The sequence below is a fragment of the Aotus nancymaae genome, unplaced genomic scaffold (assembly GCF_030222135.1).
Source record: "Aotus nancymaae isolate 86718 unplaced genomic scaffold, 86718_ANA_hifiasm-v0.15.2.pri h1tg000089l, whole genome shotgun sequence".
Taxonomy (NCBI): domain Eukaryota; kingdom Metazoa; phylum Chordata; class Mammalia; order Primates; family Aotidae; genus Aotus; species Aotus nancymaae.
In genome coordinates, this window is record NW_026988504.1 from 14,267,958 (window position 1) to 14,285,158 (window position 17,201).

The 17,201-nt window shown below is 43.1% G+C and overlaps 1 protein-coding gene across 1 annotated transcript in view; it reads left to right on the top strand.

The window, feature by feature from the left end:
• The window catches only part of FAM20A (FAM20A golgi associated secretory pathway pseudokinase), a 61,104-nt gene that overhangs the window by 36,885 nt on the left and 7,018 nt on the right, over positions 1–17,201 (top strand). The window contains exons 2-5 of the mRNA XM_021670880.2: positions 6,998–7,182; positions 7,924–7,974; positions 10,088–10,166; positions 17,003–17,095. Of these exons, the coding sequence (XP_021526555.2) occupies positions 6,998–7,182; positions 7,924–7,974; positions 10,088–10,166; positions 17,003–17,095 (408 nt within the window). The remainder of the gene's footprint in view (positions 1–6,997; positions 7,183–7,923; positions 7,975–10,087; positions 10,167–17,002; positions 17,096–17,201) is intronic.

Here is a 17,201-nt window from a genome sequence, read left to right on the forward strand (position 1 = left end):
CAGTATCTTACCTTGGCAGAGGGTACTTTGGCAATATCAGTAACAATTATAAATGTGCCTACCCTCTGACCCATCAATAACACTTCTAGGAATTTATCATACATATACACTCTCACACATGGGGAACATCATATTTACAGGTTAAATGTCCCAGCACTGCTCAGCATAACAAAACATTACAGACAACCCAGACGTTTGCTAGTAGCTTATGTCTTCATCTAGTCAGACTGCTGTCACAAAATAACATAAACTGGGTAGCTTATAAACAACAGAAATTTATTTCTTGCAGTTCTAGAGGCTGGGAAGTCCAGGATTAAAGCACCAGCAGATTCAGTGTCTAGTGTGAGGACCTGCTTTCTGGCTCATAGATGAAGCCTTCTCTCTTCACACGGTGGAAGAGATGAAATGGCATTCCAGGATCTTTTATGAGGGCACTAATCCCACCCATGAAGGCTCTGCCTTCATGACCCAGTCACCTCCCAAAGGCCGCACTTGCTAATACTATCATAATGGGGATTAGGTTCCACCGTGTAACGCAAACATTCAGACCACAGCAGGTAAATTATGTGATTTCCATACGGTAGAATACTATGTAACCTTAATAGAGAGTGATGAGCTTTCTGTGTACTGAATTGGAAAAATCACAAGAATCTATTAACAGGAAGATCAAGTTTCAGGACAGCACAGATTTTATATTATCGTACCTATAAAAATAATTGTGGGAAAAAAACAATGGGAAAAACACCAGCAACATTAGTAGCTTCTGGAGAGGGGAGGCGGGTTAACTTGTGGACAGGATAGAAGGAAAAGTTTTGATATTTAAAATGCTGAGCCATGTAAATGCATTTGCTACTTAACAATAAGTAAAATTAAACATTCTAAAATGCTCTTTCTTTCTAAGAGAAATACTGTTCTTTTTAGGAAACTATTTCCAAGGAAAATTCCAGTATTGCAGAGTCAGGAGCAAAGTGATTTCTACTACTCCCCTGAAGATCATATGATTTGTAACTAAGGTTTTATTTTTACTGACAAAAGCAACAGCCATTAAGACTTTGTGCTGAATAATTATTTCTTTCTCCTAACTCATCTTCTGTGCTGCTTTAGTTCAGGGTGACTAACATAGCAGAGGACTTATTGCCCTTTGCAGAAGACTCCCAGGAGAGTTTAGCAGTTACATAGCTTTAGCTTTAAGTAGCCTTGGGAACCAGAGCCTGGTTGGATTAAGTTTTTAAAATAAAAATAAATGTTACTAAAGTAAGGGAAAGCTGGCTGGAGACATACAGACTTGGTCAACAATTTGCCCTTTCCCTTGGTTTTCATCAAATGCTAGGTCTGAAGCGGCTTTAACATTTGTCGCTTTGGATAATTATACCAACAGTACAAATTGCTCCTTTGTTTTGAGGGAGTGGGTTGGGGGTGGTGGTCGCTGGACTCCTGAGTCTGCTGATGACCTTTAGGGGAGGAATAAGCTCCAGTCCCCTTCCTCCACCCTAAGCTGGAAGGCTGGCCGAGGGCTTGCTGTCTTGGGAGAGAAGTCCCAGTCACCTTTCTACTGCTCTTGGAGACCAAAGTCTTAAAATAATAGGGTGTTCTAGCTGGGTGCAGCGGCTCATGCCTATAATCCCAACACTTTGTAAGGCCAAAACAGGAACATCACTTGAGCCTAGGAGTTCAAGATCAGCCTGGGCAACATATGGAGACCCCTGTCTACAAAAAAAAATTAATTAATTAACCAGGCATAATGACACATGCCTTTAATCCCAGCTACTCGGGAGACTGAGGTAGGAGGATTGCTTGAGCCCAGGAGGTTAACGCTACAGTGATCTGTGATGGTACCAATGAACCCCAGCCTGGGCAACAGAGCAAGACCTTGTCTTTAATAATAATAATAATAATAATAATAATAATAATGTGTTCCCTCGCCTTGCCTTGTCTCCTCCATTCATATACGTCCCCAGAGTTATATGTGCGCGGGGGGTACTTAATATTGCCTCACATTGACCAACTCGCTTCTACATTTGTGTTAACAGCACAGGGCAGAGAACACAAACGGGTTGCAAATTGCTGTTATTGTTGCTGTTGTTGCTGTTGTTGTTGTTGTTGTTTGGCCCACACAGGATATTTTTTAATTTGTATCAAAACTTTTTCCTGAACTTCTATTTTAGAATCAGGGTTACACATGCAGGCTGGTGCAAAGGTATGCCATGCGATGCCAAGGTGTATGAATGACTCTGTCACCCAGATAGTGAGCATATCACTCAATAGGCAGTTTTTTTCAATCCACCCCTCCTTCCCTTCCTCCTCTAATAATTTTCAGTGTCTGATGTTCCCGCTTGTGCCTGTGTTTACCCAGTGGTTAGCTCCCACTTGTGAGAACATGCAACGTTTGGTTTTCTGTTTCTGCATTAGTTCACTTAGGATAATGGTTTCCAGCTGCACCCGTGTCCCTGCAAAGGACGTGATTTCATTCTTTTTTTTATGGCTGTGTAAAATGGTGTATATGTCCCACATTTTCTTTATCCAATCCATTGTGGATGAGCACCTAGGTTGACGCCATGCCTTTGCTATTGTGAATAGTGCTGTGACGAAAACACAGGTGCATGTGTCTTTTTGGTAGTATGGTTTATTTTCCTTTGGGTGTATGCCCAGTAGTGGGACTGCTGGGTTAAATGGTAGCTCAACTCTTCATTCTTGAGTCAACACTTAGAAGAATCCAAATCCTGATCAAAGTCTGGATTCTGCTTCTCTTGCAAACTCAGAATAAATTATTTCCCTGGAAATTATAAGTTTCATGAGAACAGAAACATTATAGATTTGTACACAGCCCTAGCTCCAAAATATAAGTCATTATCTAGTATCTCAACAAATAGTTGATGAATGAGTGAATGGATGAATGAACAATGTCAGAACAAGTCTACGATCAGCTGAAACTTAGTAGTAACTGTTCCCCTTTCCATGGAGAGTGTGCTCTCTAGTTTGCCACACTCCCCACCCCTCCTTATTGCCTTCTGCCTACATTCTTCACTCATTTATTCTGTCTGCCTATTTCTCTAGGTATTTAAGTCTGTGGACCCTCTTGCCATGATAGTTCTGCAGCCTGTTATCAGTTTTGCTAAGTGACCGTGGAGAACTCAGAAATACATGTCCCATCTGAAAACTGATTAACCACTTTAATGACAAAATGAAAATCTAAAACTTTACTTGAGGGCCAGGGGCAGTGGCTCACACATATAATCTCGAGAATTTGGGAGGCTGAGGTGAGAGAATTGCTTGAGGCCAGGGGTTCAAGACCAGCCTGGGCAACAAAGCAAGACTCTGACTCTTCCAAAAAAATTTTTTTTAATTAGCTGGGCTTTGTGGTGCATGCCTGTAGTCCTAACTACTTGGGAGGCTGAGGCAGGAGAATTGCCCGAAACCAGGAGTTCAAGGCTGCAGTGAGCTGTGATTGTGCCACTGCACTCCAGTCTGAATGACAGAGCAAGATCCCCATCTCTAAAAGAAACAAACAAACAAAAGCACTTGTATGAATAGTTTTCTAGATATAATAACAAATATTACTTAGGGTTATTTTTAAAAGAAATAAAAGCATATGCTTAAAATAAGAGCATTTAGCTTTTGAGCCTCTCTAAACAAAATATGTATTCATTTTGTGCTTCTGAGCACAAATTACCACAAACTTAGACACTTAGAGCAACACCCCATTTGTCCTATAGGTCAGAAGTCTGGGATGATGTTTCAGGCCATTTTTGTGTTGTTATGAAGAAATAAGTGGCCAGGCGCCGTGGCTCACGCCTATATTCCCAGCACTTTGGGAGGCCAAGGTGGGTAGATCACCTGAGGTCAGGAGTTCAAGACCAGCCTGACCAACATGGTAAAACCCCATCTCTACTAAAAATATAAAATTAGCTGGGCGTGGTATGCACCTATAATCCCAGCTACTCAGGATGCTGAGGCAGGAGAACCTCTTGAACCTGGGAGGTAGAAGTTGCAGTGAGCCGAGATTGCGCCATTGCACTCCAGCCTGGGCAACAAGAACAAAACTCCGTCTCAAAAGAAAGAAAGAAAAAAAAAGAAATACCTGAAGCTGGGTAATTTGTTTTTAAAAAAATTTAATTGGATTATGATTCTGCAGGCTGTACAGGAAGCATGCTGCTTCTGGTGAGAGCCTCAAAAAACTTACTGATGGCAGAAGGTGATACAGAACGGGCACGTCACATGGCAGAGCAGGAGCATAAGAGAGTGAGCAGGGAGGGGCCATATACTTTTAAACACCCAGATCTCACAGGAAGTCCGAGCAAGACCTCACTCATCAGCTAGGAGGTGGTGCTAAGCCATTCATGGGGACCCACACCTCCGTTACAATTACCTCCCACCAGGCCCTGCCTTCAACAATGAGGACTACAACATGAGATTTGGAGCGGACAAACATCCAAACCATATCAGATGGTATGACTCATTTTCTGCTAGGATCTCACAAGGCTAAAATCAAGGTGTTGGTTGGCTGCATTCTCATCAGCAGCTCAGGGGTCCTCCTATAAGCTCATTCTCGTTGTTGGTAGAATTCAGTTCCTTGCCCCCATTTCCTTGCTGGCTCCAGCCAGGAAGCATTCTCAGATACTCATGGCAACTCTCTGGTCCTTCCACTTGACCCTCTCCATCTTCAAAGCCAACAACGGTGTATCAAATCCTTCTGATGCTCTGGATCTTTTGGACTTCTGATAACAGCCAGAAAAAATCCTTTACTTTCCAGGGCTCATGTGATTCAATGAGGCACACCTTGACAACCTCCCTAAATTCAGCTATGCCATGAACACAGCATAGTCATGGAGTGTGAGCTTTTTATAGTCACAGGTTCTGGAAATTAGGGCATGGAGTCTTAGAGGCCAATTTTAGAACCCTGCTTACCATAAAATCGTATTTTCTCAGAGACATGTCACATGTCTCTGAGAAAATACGATTGGGTTACATTCTTACAAGGAAACACCATGAAGGGGGGTAGTGATTACCCTATTCTCCTCTGCACTGGGCAATGATGTCTTGGGTTAGTACACTTCGTTCTGGGTGTAAAAAGTGGGAAAGAAATGGTGAAGCAAAACCACTTTAGTCTGTTTGGGGTACCATAATCAATACTATAAGCTGGATGACTTGTGAACAACAGAAATGTATTTCTCACAGTTCTGGAGGCTGAGAAGTCCAATATCAGGGTGCTGGCAGATTCCATATCTGGTGAGGCCCCTCTTGCTAGTTCACAGATGCCATCTTCTTGCTGTAATCTGACATGGCAGAAGGGATGAGGGATTTCTCTGAGGTCTCTTTTATGAGGGCACTAATCCCATTCATGAGGGCTACCCCCTCATAACCTAATTCACTCCCCAGGGGCCCCACCTCTAATGCCATCACCTTGGAGGTTAAAATTTCAACATACGAATTTGAAGGGAACATAAACATTCATTCCACTGCAATCACTAAGATCACAAGTGGATTCAAATCCCTGTGGTGTGTTTTGTTTCCTTCCCCATAATACGTCTATTTTTATTTTGATGGAAAGTAATTTTTGTTTTATTGAGTCAGAGTCTCACTCTGTCGCCCAGGCTGGAGTGCAGAGGCGCGATCTCAGCTCACTGCAACCTCCACCTCCCAAGTTCAAGTGATTCTCCTGCCTCGGCCTCTCGAGTAGCTGGGATTACAGGAGTGCGCCACCATGCCAGGCTAATTTTTGTATTTTAGTAGAGACAGGGCTTTGCCATGTTTTCCAGGCTGGTCTCTCTCAAACTCCTGACCTCAAGTGATCTGCTTCAGCCTCCCAAAGTGGTAATTTTTGAAACTCTTGACCAATGAGAAAATTTGACACTCCCAGTTCTGCCATGTTTGTTTTGCTTTCCACCCTGCCCCAGACGCCAGAGGTATACTGTCACATTTGAGAAATAGGGATATATAGGAACTGCAAAACCCTGCCCCTATAATCCCACCTATCTCTCACATTCAACTTTTCCCAGCCAGATGACGTCATATGAATTTGCCTTCCCTTCCAGTGTGGAGGCCTCCATCTTCTCATTCCACAGTCCATTTATTCAACCTGCCTCTCTCATCCCCAGCTACACCAGTTTCTTGCCTACCTGTCATAGTGCTCATGTGGTCTCCAATGCAGAAGTACCCTCCCTGTCCCCTTCAAGCCAAATTCCCCCCATTCTTTAGTATCCAGCTGAAGTCTGCCTTCTTCACTGTGCTTGTCCTCAGACTACTTCATCCTAGATTCATCTTTCCCTTTTCCCAAAATGTTAAGGCGTTTCCATCTGAGCCACATGTTTAACAGGTGATTTATAACAGCCTTGCATTTTGCTCTGGTTATTTCATAGACATACAATGTGTTTCCCAAATTACACTCTACGTCTCTAAATGGTAGCACCATCATTTTTTATTTTTATTTTTTCCTGAACAAAAAGTAAATGGCTCATTAATTCTTCTTTTCTTTTATGATGTATTGATTAATCTAACTCAGCTTCCAGCCCCACTTAAAGATCTGCACTCTCTCTTCTTTTTATTCTTACCAATTGCCTTCTCTCCTCTATCTTCTGATTCCTTGGAATATAAAATACAAGGAGATATAAGACAGAGACTTTTAATGGGAAAGTGTGCAAAGAAGACCACAGTCTTGCCCTGAAATCCCAGATTATTGAAGCCCTAGTTTTACTCTTAGAAATCTGCCTTTTTTCCTTCCCAGGATTTGCCATAGTTTGTAATTAAGTATTTGTGTATGATATTGTATAACTATTTGTGTGTTTCACTCACTAGAGTGTAAGCTCTCTGAGGGTAAGAAAGGACCCCACAGGTGCTTTGCTCCCCATGATATCCTAAGCACAGCTTAAAGCCTACCCCTCATTAGATGCTTAATACACTTGTGGAATAAATGAAAAGATGAATAAAAAGTGCAGACAAGGTATCTTGGTGGCTCTTTGCATTCTTGTTCCTCTAATGAACAACTATCTGGCTCTTTCAGGCGACACAAGATGTACAGAGAGCAGATGAACCTCACCTCCCTGGACCCCCCAGTGCAGCTCCGACTTGAGGCCAGCTGGGTCCAATTCCACCTGGGTATTAACCGCCATGGGCTCTACTCCCGGTCCAATCCTATTGTCAGCAAACTTCTGCAAGATATGAGGCACTTTCCCACCATCAGTGCTGGTAAGATTCATGGAATCAGGCAAGAGGGATTGACTTTCTCTCAGAGAGTCTGGGTAAAGCATCCCAGGCCAGGCTCCAGAGTGGAATACTAAAGGCTTGACGCTGACACCTGAGAGACAGAAGAACATAGGCATTGATCTTTTTCCTTCTGAAAGAGATCCTATGACAATAATCTCATCCTGACCCCGTAAGGGAGGCATAGTAAATATTCTTTTGTTTGTTACATCTAAAGGAAAGTGATCTCTACCATTTATTGGGTGCTTCGTTTGAAGCAGATGATGCATTCTCTTTCATCCGAAGACCTTATGGCATGGATATTACCATTGCCATTTTACAGACAGGGAAACTGAGACCCAGAAAGGTTAAGTAACTTGGCCAAGGACCTAAAGGGTGGAGCTGGGATTCAAACACAGGCCTGCTAATACCAAGTCTGTGCTGTCAAGCACTAAAACAATCTAAATGAAACAGCAAATTATTAGCAGAGACAAAACCAGACTCAGTCTCCCAGCCAGGTATTGCTGGAGTACCAACTGAAGGACTAGAGAGCAGGGCTCTGGGACAGAGCAGAGAAAGAGGCTGCAGTCTCCTGGGCTCAAGAGCTCTCTCGTGAAATGGTCAAGGGCCCCTGGCTACATTACAGTCTCCCCTCTGGTGATCTGTACCAGAGTCAAGGGATCCTCATGTTGTAGCCTCTCCCAGGAACAAGACTGGAAGTTTCATTGCCCTTCTCCTCCTTTGCAGATTACAGTCAAGATGAGAAAGCCTTGCTTGGGGCGTGTGACTGCACCCAGAGTAAGTGATCTGGCCCTGCCCCCACCCAGCCTCCTCATCCTCACAGCTGTGCAAACCCCAGAATCCACTCCAGTGGGGACCTTGGGCAAGAGTGGAAGGAGCATGGTTCTCTGCCTAACCTCTGAGAACTCAACATTTCCCTCCATCCACCCACAACAAGAAAAGGCACTTAAGAGGAAGGGCTGTGTAGGCCCCGCTGGGCAATGCATGGCCCAGGAAAAGCATCATCAACATCACTGAGGAGCTCATCAGAAATGCAGAGTCTCACTCTCTTTCTGAATCAGAATCTGAATTTTAACAAAATCCTCAAGCGATTGGAGCATGCTTTCAAATTCAAGAAACAAATGGTTCCCACTATTGATAAAATATTAGAATTGGCCAGGTGCAGTGGCTCACACCTGTAATCCCAGCACCTTGGGAGTCTGAGTCGGGTGGATCACTTGAAGTCAGGAGTTCGAGACCAGCCTAGCCAACACAGTAAAATCCCATCTCTACCAAAAATATAAAAAGTTAGCTGGGTATGGTGGCATGTGCCAGTAATCCCAGCTACTCAGGAGGCTGAGGCAGGAGAATCACTTGAACCTGGGAGGCGGAGGTTGCAGTGAGCCGAGATCGTGCCACTGCACTCCAGCCTAGGTAACGGGGTGAGACTCTGTATCTCTCTCTCTCTCTCTCTCTATATATATATATACATACACACAGATACATATATAAATCACTGGGGGAGCTTTAAAAAGTGTTCCTGTCCAGCCTCCAGCCCCAGGAATTTTGATTCAAGTGCAGACAGTGAGGCCTAGGTGATTCTAATGTAGCCAGGGCTGAGACTTACTAGGATAAGTGATTAATGGAATCAAAAGGCTAGGACTGAGAGTGGCGGAGCTCCCCTCCAGGAGTGCTGTGACCTGGTTATAGGTGGGTCTAGACCCTAAAGCCGTCAAGCCTGTCATCACCAGCCATGAGTGGCCCCATCCCTTTACTTCAATGTGTGGAACATACATCAGAAATGTGTACATGTGACTACATCTGACGGGGCATGTCAAAATGTATTAGTCCATTTTAACACTACTGTAAAGACATGCCTGAGACTAGGTAATTTATAAAGAAAAGAGGTTTATTTGACTCACAGTTCTGCAGGCTTCACAGGAAGCATAGCTAGGAGGTCTCAGGAAACTTACAATCATGGTGGAAGGTGAAGGGGAAGCAAGGCACATCTCACATGGCGGCAGGAGAGAGAGGATGCGAAGGGGAAAGAGCCCTTTATAAAACCGTGAGATCTCGTGAGACCTCACTATGACAAGAACAGCATAGGGAAAACTGCCCCGAGGATCCAATCACCTCCTACAACATCCCTCCCTCAACAATTTGAGATGAGATTTGGGTGGGGACAGAAAGCCTAACCCTATCACTAAGGTTTGAAAAACAAAGTTCACACCACCCCAGGCTTCCCTTTTCTCCAGTTAAGCACCTGCCATTGACCATTTTCTAGAACACAAGGTGAGTGAGATATTGTCCCGACCCTCCAGGACCAGGGAGAGAGTAAGGCAAGTGAGGTGCCCAGGATGCAAAATTTAAGGAAGTAGCATTCCCTGCACCTAAGGAGCACTCATTTGCCAAGCCTTGGTCCCAGCCCAGGTATACAGTCTTAAGTAGAAAGAGGCATAGATTAACAGACTAGTCTCATACAACAGATGGCATAAATAGAATCTACAAAGATGTAGTTGAAACACAGAGGAAAGGGTTCGTTCTTCTTAGGAAAACATTCTTTAGGGTTTTCACTAAATGTCTTAATTGTATTTTTTGCTCTTTTCCCATCCCAGCAGAAAATGTACTTTTTTTGTTTTTCAAGATGGGGTCCTCGCTGTATTGCCCAGACAGGTCTCAAACTCCTGGGTTCAGGCGACCCTCCAGCCTTCACCTCCAAAAGTAAAAAGTACTGTCTTGAACCCCTGGACACAGTCACTATGGCCTGACACCATGGCGTTTACCCTGCAGGCTATGATGACCACATCCTAGTCTTCAGGGTCCCATTACATAAGAGAAAAGAGAAGTTGGCTGGGCTTATTGAAGGAACAGTCACATGCCTGGGCTTAACCCACCCTTCTGCCTTTCACAGTTGTGAAACCCAGTGGGGTCCACCTCAAGCTGGTGCTGAGGTTCTCAGATTTCGGGAAGGCCATGTTCAAACCCATGAGGTAAGTGACTGCCTTCCTCCTTTCCACACCTCGTTGGGGTGGCCCTGGGAAAATTTGGACCAAAAATTCATAAAAGTGACCCAAAATCTTTCTGCCAGTTATTCAGAGATTCTCTAATCTGTCCTAAGCATAGAAGTGTTTTGGGTGATAATAATAATCATTGAAAATACCAAGAGCTTGTCATTATCAGGCCCCTTCTAGCATCTATGCCACACAATGGCCTAAATTGTGTCCTTGGATCGTGGGTAAGATTATGAGTCAGGTACTCTTATAATGTCCACTTTATGGATAAAGATACTGAGGCTGAAAGAGACCATCTCATCCCAATCATCCAGCTGCAAACAGCAGACCCAGATTCAAACCTAGGCAGCTGGATTGCTAAGTTCACACTCCACCACTGCTGTATAAAGAGTTCCTCTGCCAGGCACCGTGGCTCCCACCTGTAATCCCAGCACTTTGGGAGGCCAAGGTGGGTGGATCATCTGAAGTCAGGAGTTTGAGACCAGCCTGGCCAATGTGGCGAAATCCTATCTCTACAAAAAATACAAAAATTAGTCAGATGTGGTGGTGCATACCTGTAGTCCTAGCTACATGGGAGGCTGAGGCAGAAGAATCGCTTGAACCCAGGAGGAGGAGGTTGTGGTGAGCTAAGATTGCACCACTGCACTCCAGCCTGGGCAACAGAGGGAGTCTTTATCTCAAAAAAAAAAGTGTCTCATTTTTCCTATGTGAAAGATCCAAAATCCTAGTTGTTAGATCAACTTAAAACTTTCCAGAAATGTACATGAAACAATTGAATCTATGCTTATATTTATATTGATTTTTAAACCCCATCATAAAAAACAGTATATTGATTTAGAAATATTGCTTTTTTTTCTCCCACTATAGATTTTACTTGTCAAAAATTTGGGGCATTGGTTGTCATCATCACTTAGAGTCAAGTTGGGGGTGAACGTTAAATCAATATTAAATTATTTCCCCGCTCCCCTCCCCCATCACCTGATGTGACCAGTTATACTAGGCAGTAAAACCACCACAAAGTCAAGTCATTCCAGGTTAATGTATCTGTCCCAAACAAAATAGAGTCATTGACTATGCCAGGGCTTGAATACAGAGACTCCTCTCCAAGGGACAATTTCAGGAGAGACCTTATCTTATATTCTGGCATAAAGAGTACATAAATAAATAAAATACATAAATAAATACATTGTGTTCCTTTGAAATGAGCTGAACAGCCAATACACAGGGCAATTAGCAGAGGTTCCACAAGTAGACATGTGACTCTTTGGCACAACACTCAGCTGAACACAAGAGCCACCAGTGAGCTTCTGGTTGTTACGGAGTTTTGAATTATTGTTACAGTTAGTCAAGTGCGCATAATATATATTCAACAGAGAGCACCAGTTAGAGAGAGGTAACATAAGGAACACTGATAGAGAAACATGAGACATTAACAAGAAGCATACAAGTAATGATAAATCTGCAAATGCACCACAAATCACCAGGACCATAGAGTCTGTTCTCTGAGCAAAATGTGTATGTGGCACAATAGGATGTCTCTAATTTTTTTTTCTTTGAGATGGAGTTTTGCTCTTGTGGCTCAGGCTGGAATACAGGTGTCACCGTCTCGGCTCACTGCAACCTCGGCCTCCCAGGTTCAAGCAATTCTCCTGCCTCAGCCTCCTGAGCATCTGGGATTACAGGTGCATGCCACCATGCCCAGCTAATTTTTGTATTTTTAGTAGAGACAAGGTTTTGCCATGTTGGCCAGGCTGGTCTTGAACTCCTGACCTCAGGTGATTCCCCCATCTTGGGCTCTCAAAGTGCTGGGATTACAGGCGTGAGCCACCGCACCCAGCCAGATGTCTCTAATTTGTTTAAACTGGAAGCTAATATGCAGTGGATGAGCTCCACCCTCAGTTCTTTTGTATCAGGGAAGAAAAACTACTAGAACCTGTAGTGTTTCCTTTGCAGAAAAATAAAGTAACGTAACTCACAGCCTAAAACGTCTTCTCTGCCTGGTCAGTTAAAACAAATACAGGCATAGTTCTCTGTATCTGCATTTCACTTTATTGCACTTTGCAGATATTATGTTTTTTACAAATTGAAGGCTTGTGCAACTCTGTATCAAGCAAATCTGTCAGTGCCATTTTTCCAACAACATGTGCTCACTTCATGTCTCTGGGTCACATTTGGCAATTCTCATAATATTTCAAATTTTTTTTTTTTTTGAGACAGTCTCACTCTGTCACCCAGGCTGGAGTCCAATGGTGCGATCTCAGCTCACTACAATCTCTGCCTCCTGGGTTCAAGTGATTCTATTGCCTCAGCCTTCCAAGTAGCTGAGACTACAAGCGCCAGCCACCACACCTGGCTAATTTTTGCATTTTTAGTAGAAACAGGGTTTCACCATGTTGGCCAGGGTGGTCTCGAACTCCTGACCTCAGGTGATCCGCCCACCTCAACTTCCCAAAGTGCTGGTATTATAGGCATCAGCTACTGCTCCTGGCCTTCAAACTCTTTTATTATTACATGTGTTATGGCAGTCTGTGATCTGTGATTGTTGATGTTAGTGTTGAAATTGTTTTGAGGCACCACAAATCATGCCCATATAAGATAGTGAACTTAATAAACATAATTTTGTTTTCAAGACAGTCTCAGTCTGTTGCCCAGGCTGGAGTGCAGTGGCACGATCTCAGCTCACTGCAACCTCCACCTCCTGGGTTCAGGCAATTCTCATGCCTCAGCCTCCCAAGTAGCTGGGATTACAGGTGCCCACCACCACGCCCAGCTAATTTTTTCTATTTTTAGTAGAGAAGGGGTTTCGTTGTGTTGGCCAGGCTGGTCTCGAACTCCTGCCCTCAAGTGATCATCCACCTTGGTCTCCCAAAGTGCTAGGATTACAGGCATGAACCACTGCACCTGGCCTAAATGTGTGTTGTGACTGCTCCAACAGCTGGCTGTTCCCCGAGTCTCTCTCCCTCTCCTCAAGCCTCCTTATTCCCTGAGACACAATAATATTGAAATCAGGCCAGTTAGTAACACAAGGGCCTCTGAAGTGTTCACATGAAAGGAAGAGTGTTACATCTCTCACTTTAAATGGAAAGCTGGAAATGATTCATGAGGCTAGTGAGGAGGCATGTTGAAAGCCAACAAGCAGAAAGCTAAGTTTTTTGTGCCAGTTAGCCAAGTTGTGAATGCAAACGAAAAGTTCTTGAAAGAATTTGAAAGCGCTGCTCCTGTGAACACACGAATGATAAGAAAGCAAAACAGCCTCATTGCTGATATGGAGCAAGTTTAGTTATCTGGATAGAAGATTGAACCAGCCACAGCATTTCCTTAAGCCAAAGCTTAATCCATAGCAGGGTTCTAATGCTCCTCAATGAAGGCTGAGACAGGTGAGAAAGCTGCAAAAGAAAAGTTAGAAGATAACAGAGGTCAGTTTGTGAGGTTTAAGGAAAGAAGCCATCTCCATAACATAAAAGTGCAGGGTGAAGCAGCAAATGCTGATGGAGAAGCTGCACCAAGTTATCCAGACGATCTAGCTAAGATCATTGATGAACGTAGCTACACTAACAATAGATTTTTAGTGTAGATGAAACAGCCTTCTATTGGAAGAAGATACCATCTAGGACTTTCCCCATAACTACAGAAGAAAAGTCAATGCCTGGTTTCAAAGATTCAAAGGACAGGCTGACTCTCATTAGGTGATAATGTTGCTGGTAGCTTAAGTTGAAGCCAATGCTCGATTGCCATTCAAAAAATCCTCAGGCCCTCAAGAATGATGCTAAATTTACTCTGCCTGTAAAGTATGGATGACCACACATCTGTTAATAGCATGGTTTACTGAATATTTTAAGTCTACTGTTGAGACCTCACTGCTCAGCAAAAAAAAAAAAAAAAAAAAAAAGATTCCTTTCAAAATATTACCACTAGTTGGCGATGCACCTAGTCACTCAAGAGCTCTGCTGGAGATGTCCGAGGAGATGAATATTGTTTTCATGCCTGCTAACACAATATCCATTCTGCAGCCCATGGACCAACGAGTCATTCTTTCAAGTCTTACAATTTAAGAAAAACATTTCGTAAGCCTATAGCTGCCATAGTTAGTGATTCAGTTAGTGATTCCTCTGATCAACCTGGACAAGGTTATTTGAAAACCTTCTGGAAAGGATTCACCCTTCTAGATGCCATTAAGAAAATGCATGATTCATGGAAGGAGGTTAGAAATGTCAACATTAACAGGAGTTTAAAAGAAGATTGATTTCAATCCTCATAAATGACTTTGAAGTGTTCAAGACTTCAGTGGAGAAGATAACTGCAGACGTAGAAATCACAAGAGAACTAGAATGAGAAGTGGAGCCTGAAAATGTGACTGAATTGTTGCAATTGCATGATCAAGCTTGAAGAGACAAGGAGTTGCTTCTTATGGATAAGCAAAGAAAGTGGTTTATTAAGATAGAATCTACTCCTGGTGAAGATGCTGTGAACATTGTTGAAATGGCCACAAAGGATTTAGAATATTATGCAAACTTAGTTGATAAAGCAGCAGCAGGGTTTGAGAGGATTGACTTCAGTTTTGACAGAAGTTCTACTGTGCATAAAATGCTCTTAAACAGCATTGCATGCTACAGATAAATCTTTTGTGAATCGATGCAGCAAACTTTTTTTTTTTTGAGATGGAGTCTCGCTTTGCAGCCAGGCTGAAGTGCAGAGGCACGATCTTGGCTCACTGCAACCTCCGCCTCCTGGGTTCAAGGGATTCTCCTGCCTCAGCCTCTCGAGTAGCTGGGATTACAGGTGTGCACCACCACACCCAGCTAATTTTTGTATTTTCAGTAGGGATGGGGTTTCACCATGCTGACCAAGATGGTCTCAATCTCCTGATCTCATGATCTGCCCACCTCAGCCTCCCAAAGTGCTGGGATTACAGGTGTTGTCTTATTTTTAAAGTTGCCACAGTCACACGAACCTTCAGCAACCACGACCCCAGTCAGTCAGCAAAAAGTTTATGACTTGCTGAAGGCTCAGATGAGTGTTAGCATTTTTTAGCAATAAAGTGTTTTTCCATTAAAATGTATACATTTTTTAAACATAATGCTATTGCACATTTAATAGACTCGACTCCAACATAATAAAAACGTAACTTTTATATTGATTGAGTGGGAAACCAAAAAATCTGCATGAATGGCTTTATTGCTATTTGCCTCATTGTAGTGGTCTGGAACCAAACCTGCCATATCTCCAAGGGACGCCTATACAAAAATTGTTCACATTCACCAGCTTTTTCCCAACTATAATGCAAAAGCCTCCAACATTCAGTGATAGGGCCAATTTTACCTATTTTTATACCACAACACAGTGTAATCTACATTTTTATAAAATGTAGTCCAAAATCTAAAATAGTATCATTTTAAAATGTACTTCTTGAAAAATTACATTTTTTTCTGTAATTTCAGGCAAACACCATTGTTTTCCCGATTAAAGACAGAACGTAGAAATTTATCTTTGGAAAATATATATTAGGAACATAAAGATTATATTCTTAAAATGTAATATATACAATATAATGTATAATGAGACATGCAGTCGTGCTTCTCAAAGTATGAGAAGCATTGATAGAAAGTAAAAACAACCTTTGAATTTAAAATCACTTCTATCTTATGTCATACAAAAATGAGAAAATGTTTTAGAGGATCCTAAAGGGTGTCTGAGAGATGCTATGTTCCTATAGATGGGATCCAGGAATTAAAATGAGACTGGCAAGAGGGACTGTCCTTTCTAGCCCAGATACCCAGCGTCGATGATGAGAAGCTGGTCAGGCCTGAGCTGGGAGGGCTGTGCTGTACATGTGGCTGCACCGTTTATAACAGAATCTCCACTTCTGGCGCACCTCACTGTGGTTTCCAGGACTCACTTGTGGTTTTTGGCAAAATGTACATCACCGTTTGAATTGCCAGTGCTTCTTATTTATAGCTTTCTGCAATATTACATTTATTTACATTTAAAATTACTTTGCAGTCATTTTAACAGTCCCACACAGTGGATGATAAAATTATTCGAAGATCATCATTCTTCCATGTTTATTAGCCATGAGGCGAAGTCAGCCTAAAGGCCAGAAGTGACACCACAATACGCTTAATGATTAGCACTTTCCTGAATGTACACACCCAGCAGGCCCCACCACACTCAGGTAGCCTAGTGCTTTTCAGAAATCCATTAGAGATTTTTTTTAATGTATATAAATCAATGTCCTCTGCACGAACCACCTTCAGCCCTCCTGATCCAGCTATGTTTCTCTGAGGGGATGATGGTCCACATATTTCCCCCACATCCCCCTAAGACCCACAACTTTTTTGTTCTTCAACCCCAGCATACTAAATTGCCTTTCTGGGCCAGTTTTCCATTACCAATTCCTGGCTCATACCCCACCTTTCTTCATCCTTGGGTGTCTGGGTCTGTACTCTACCTCTGGTTCTGCTAACCATTCCTGTCTCTTGTGCTTATATCCTCAGAAGAATATCTATTTCTTTTCTCTCAACTGCTGGGTTTTGAAAATAATCAGTCACTGTCACCAAAGCTTCTTAAGTAGGAAACCTGGTATTGGTGGTGCCTGCAGGACCATGTCTTGCAAGAAGCCTGCCTCCTCCCATTTTGCATGTCTTCTCCTGGCCAAGGGAGCCACAGGCCATTCCTGACTTGCCATGCCATCACCCGTGTGTACATGAAAGGCATAAAAGCCTGTTTTCCTTTCTCACTGGTCATGCTCATCAGCTCTCTTCTCAGGCTCCCAGCTGAAGTCTGAGTCCAGGGCGTGATTCCTTCCTTTCTTCCAGACAGCAGCGAGATGAAGAGACGCCCGTGGACTTCTTCTACTTCATTGACTTTCAGAGACACAATGCTGAGATCGCAGCTTTCCATCTGGACAGGTAGCGTCTGACCCCATGGAGGTGACACTGCCTGTAAGTTGCAACCCTCTGGGAGGAGTGGCCGGACAGACCCTCAGGTGGGAACTCCCTGGCATTTCTTCCTTCT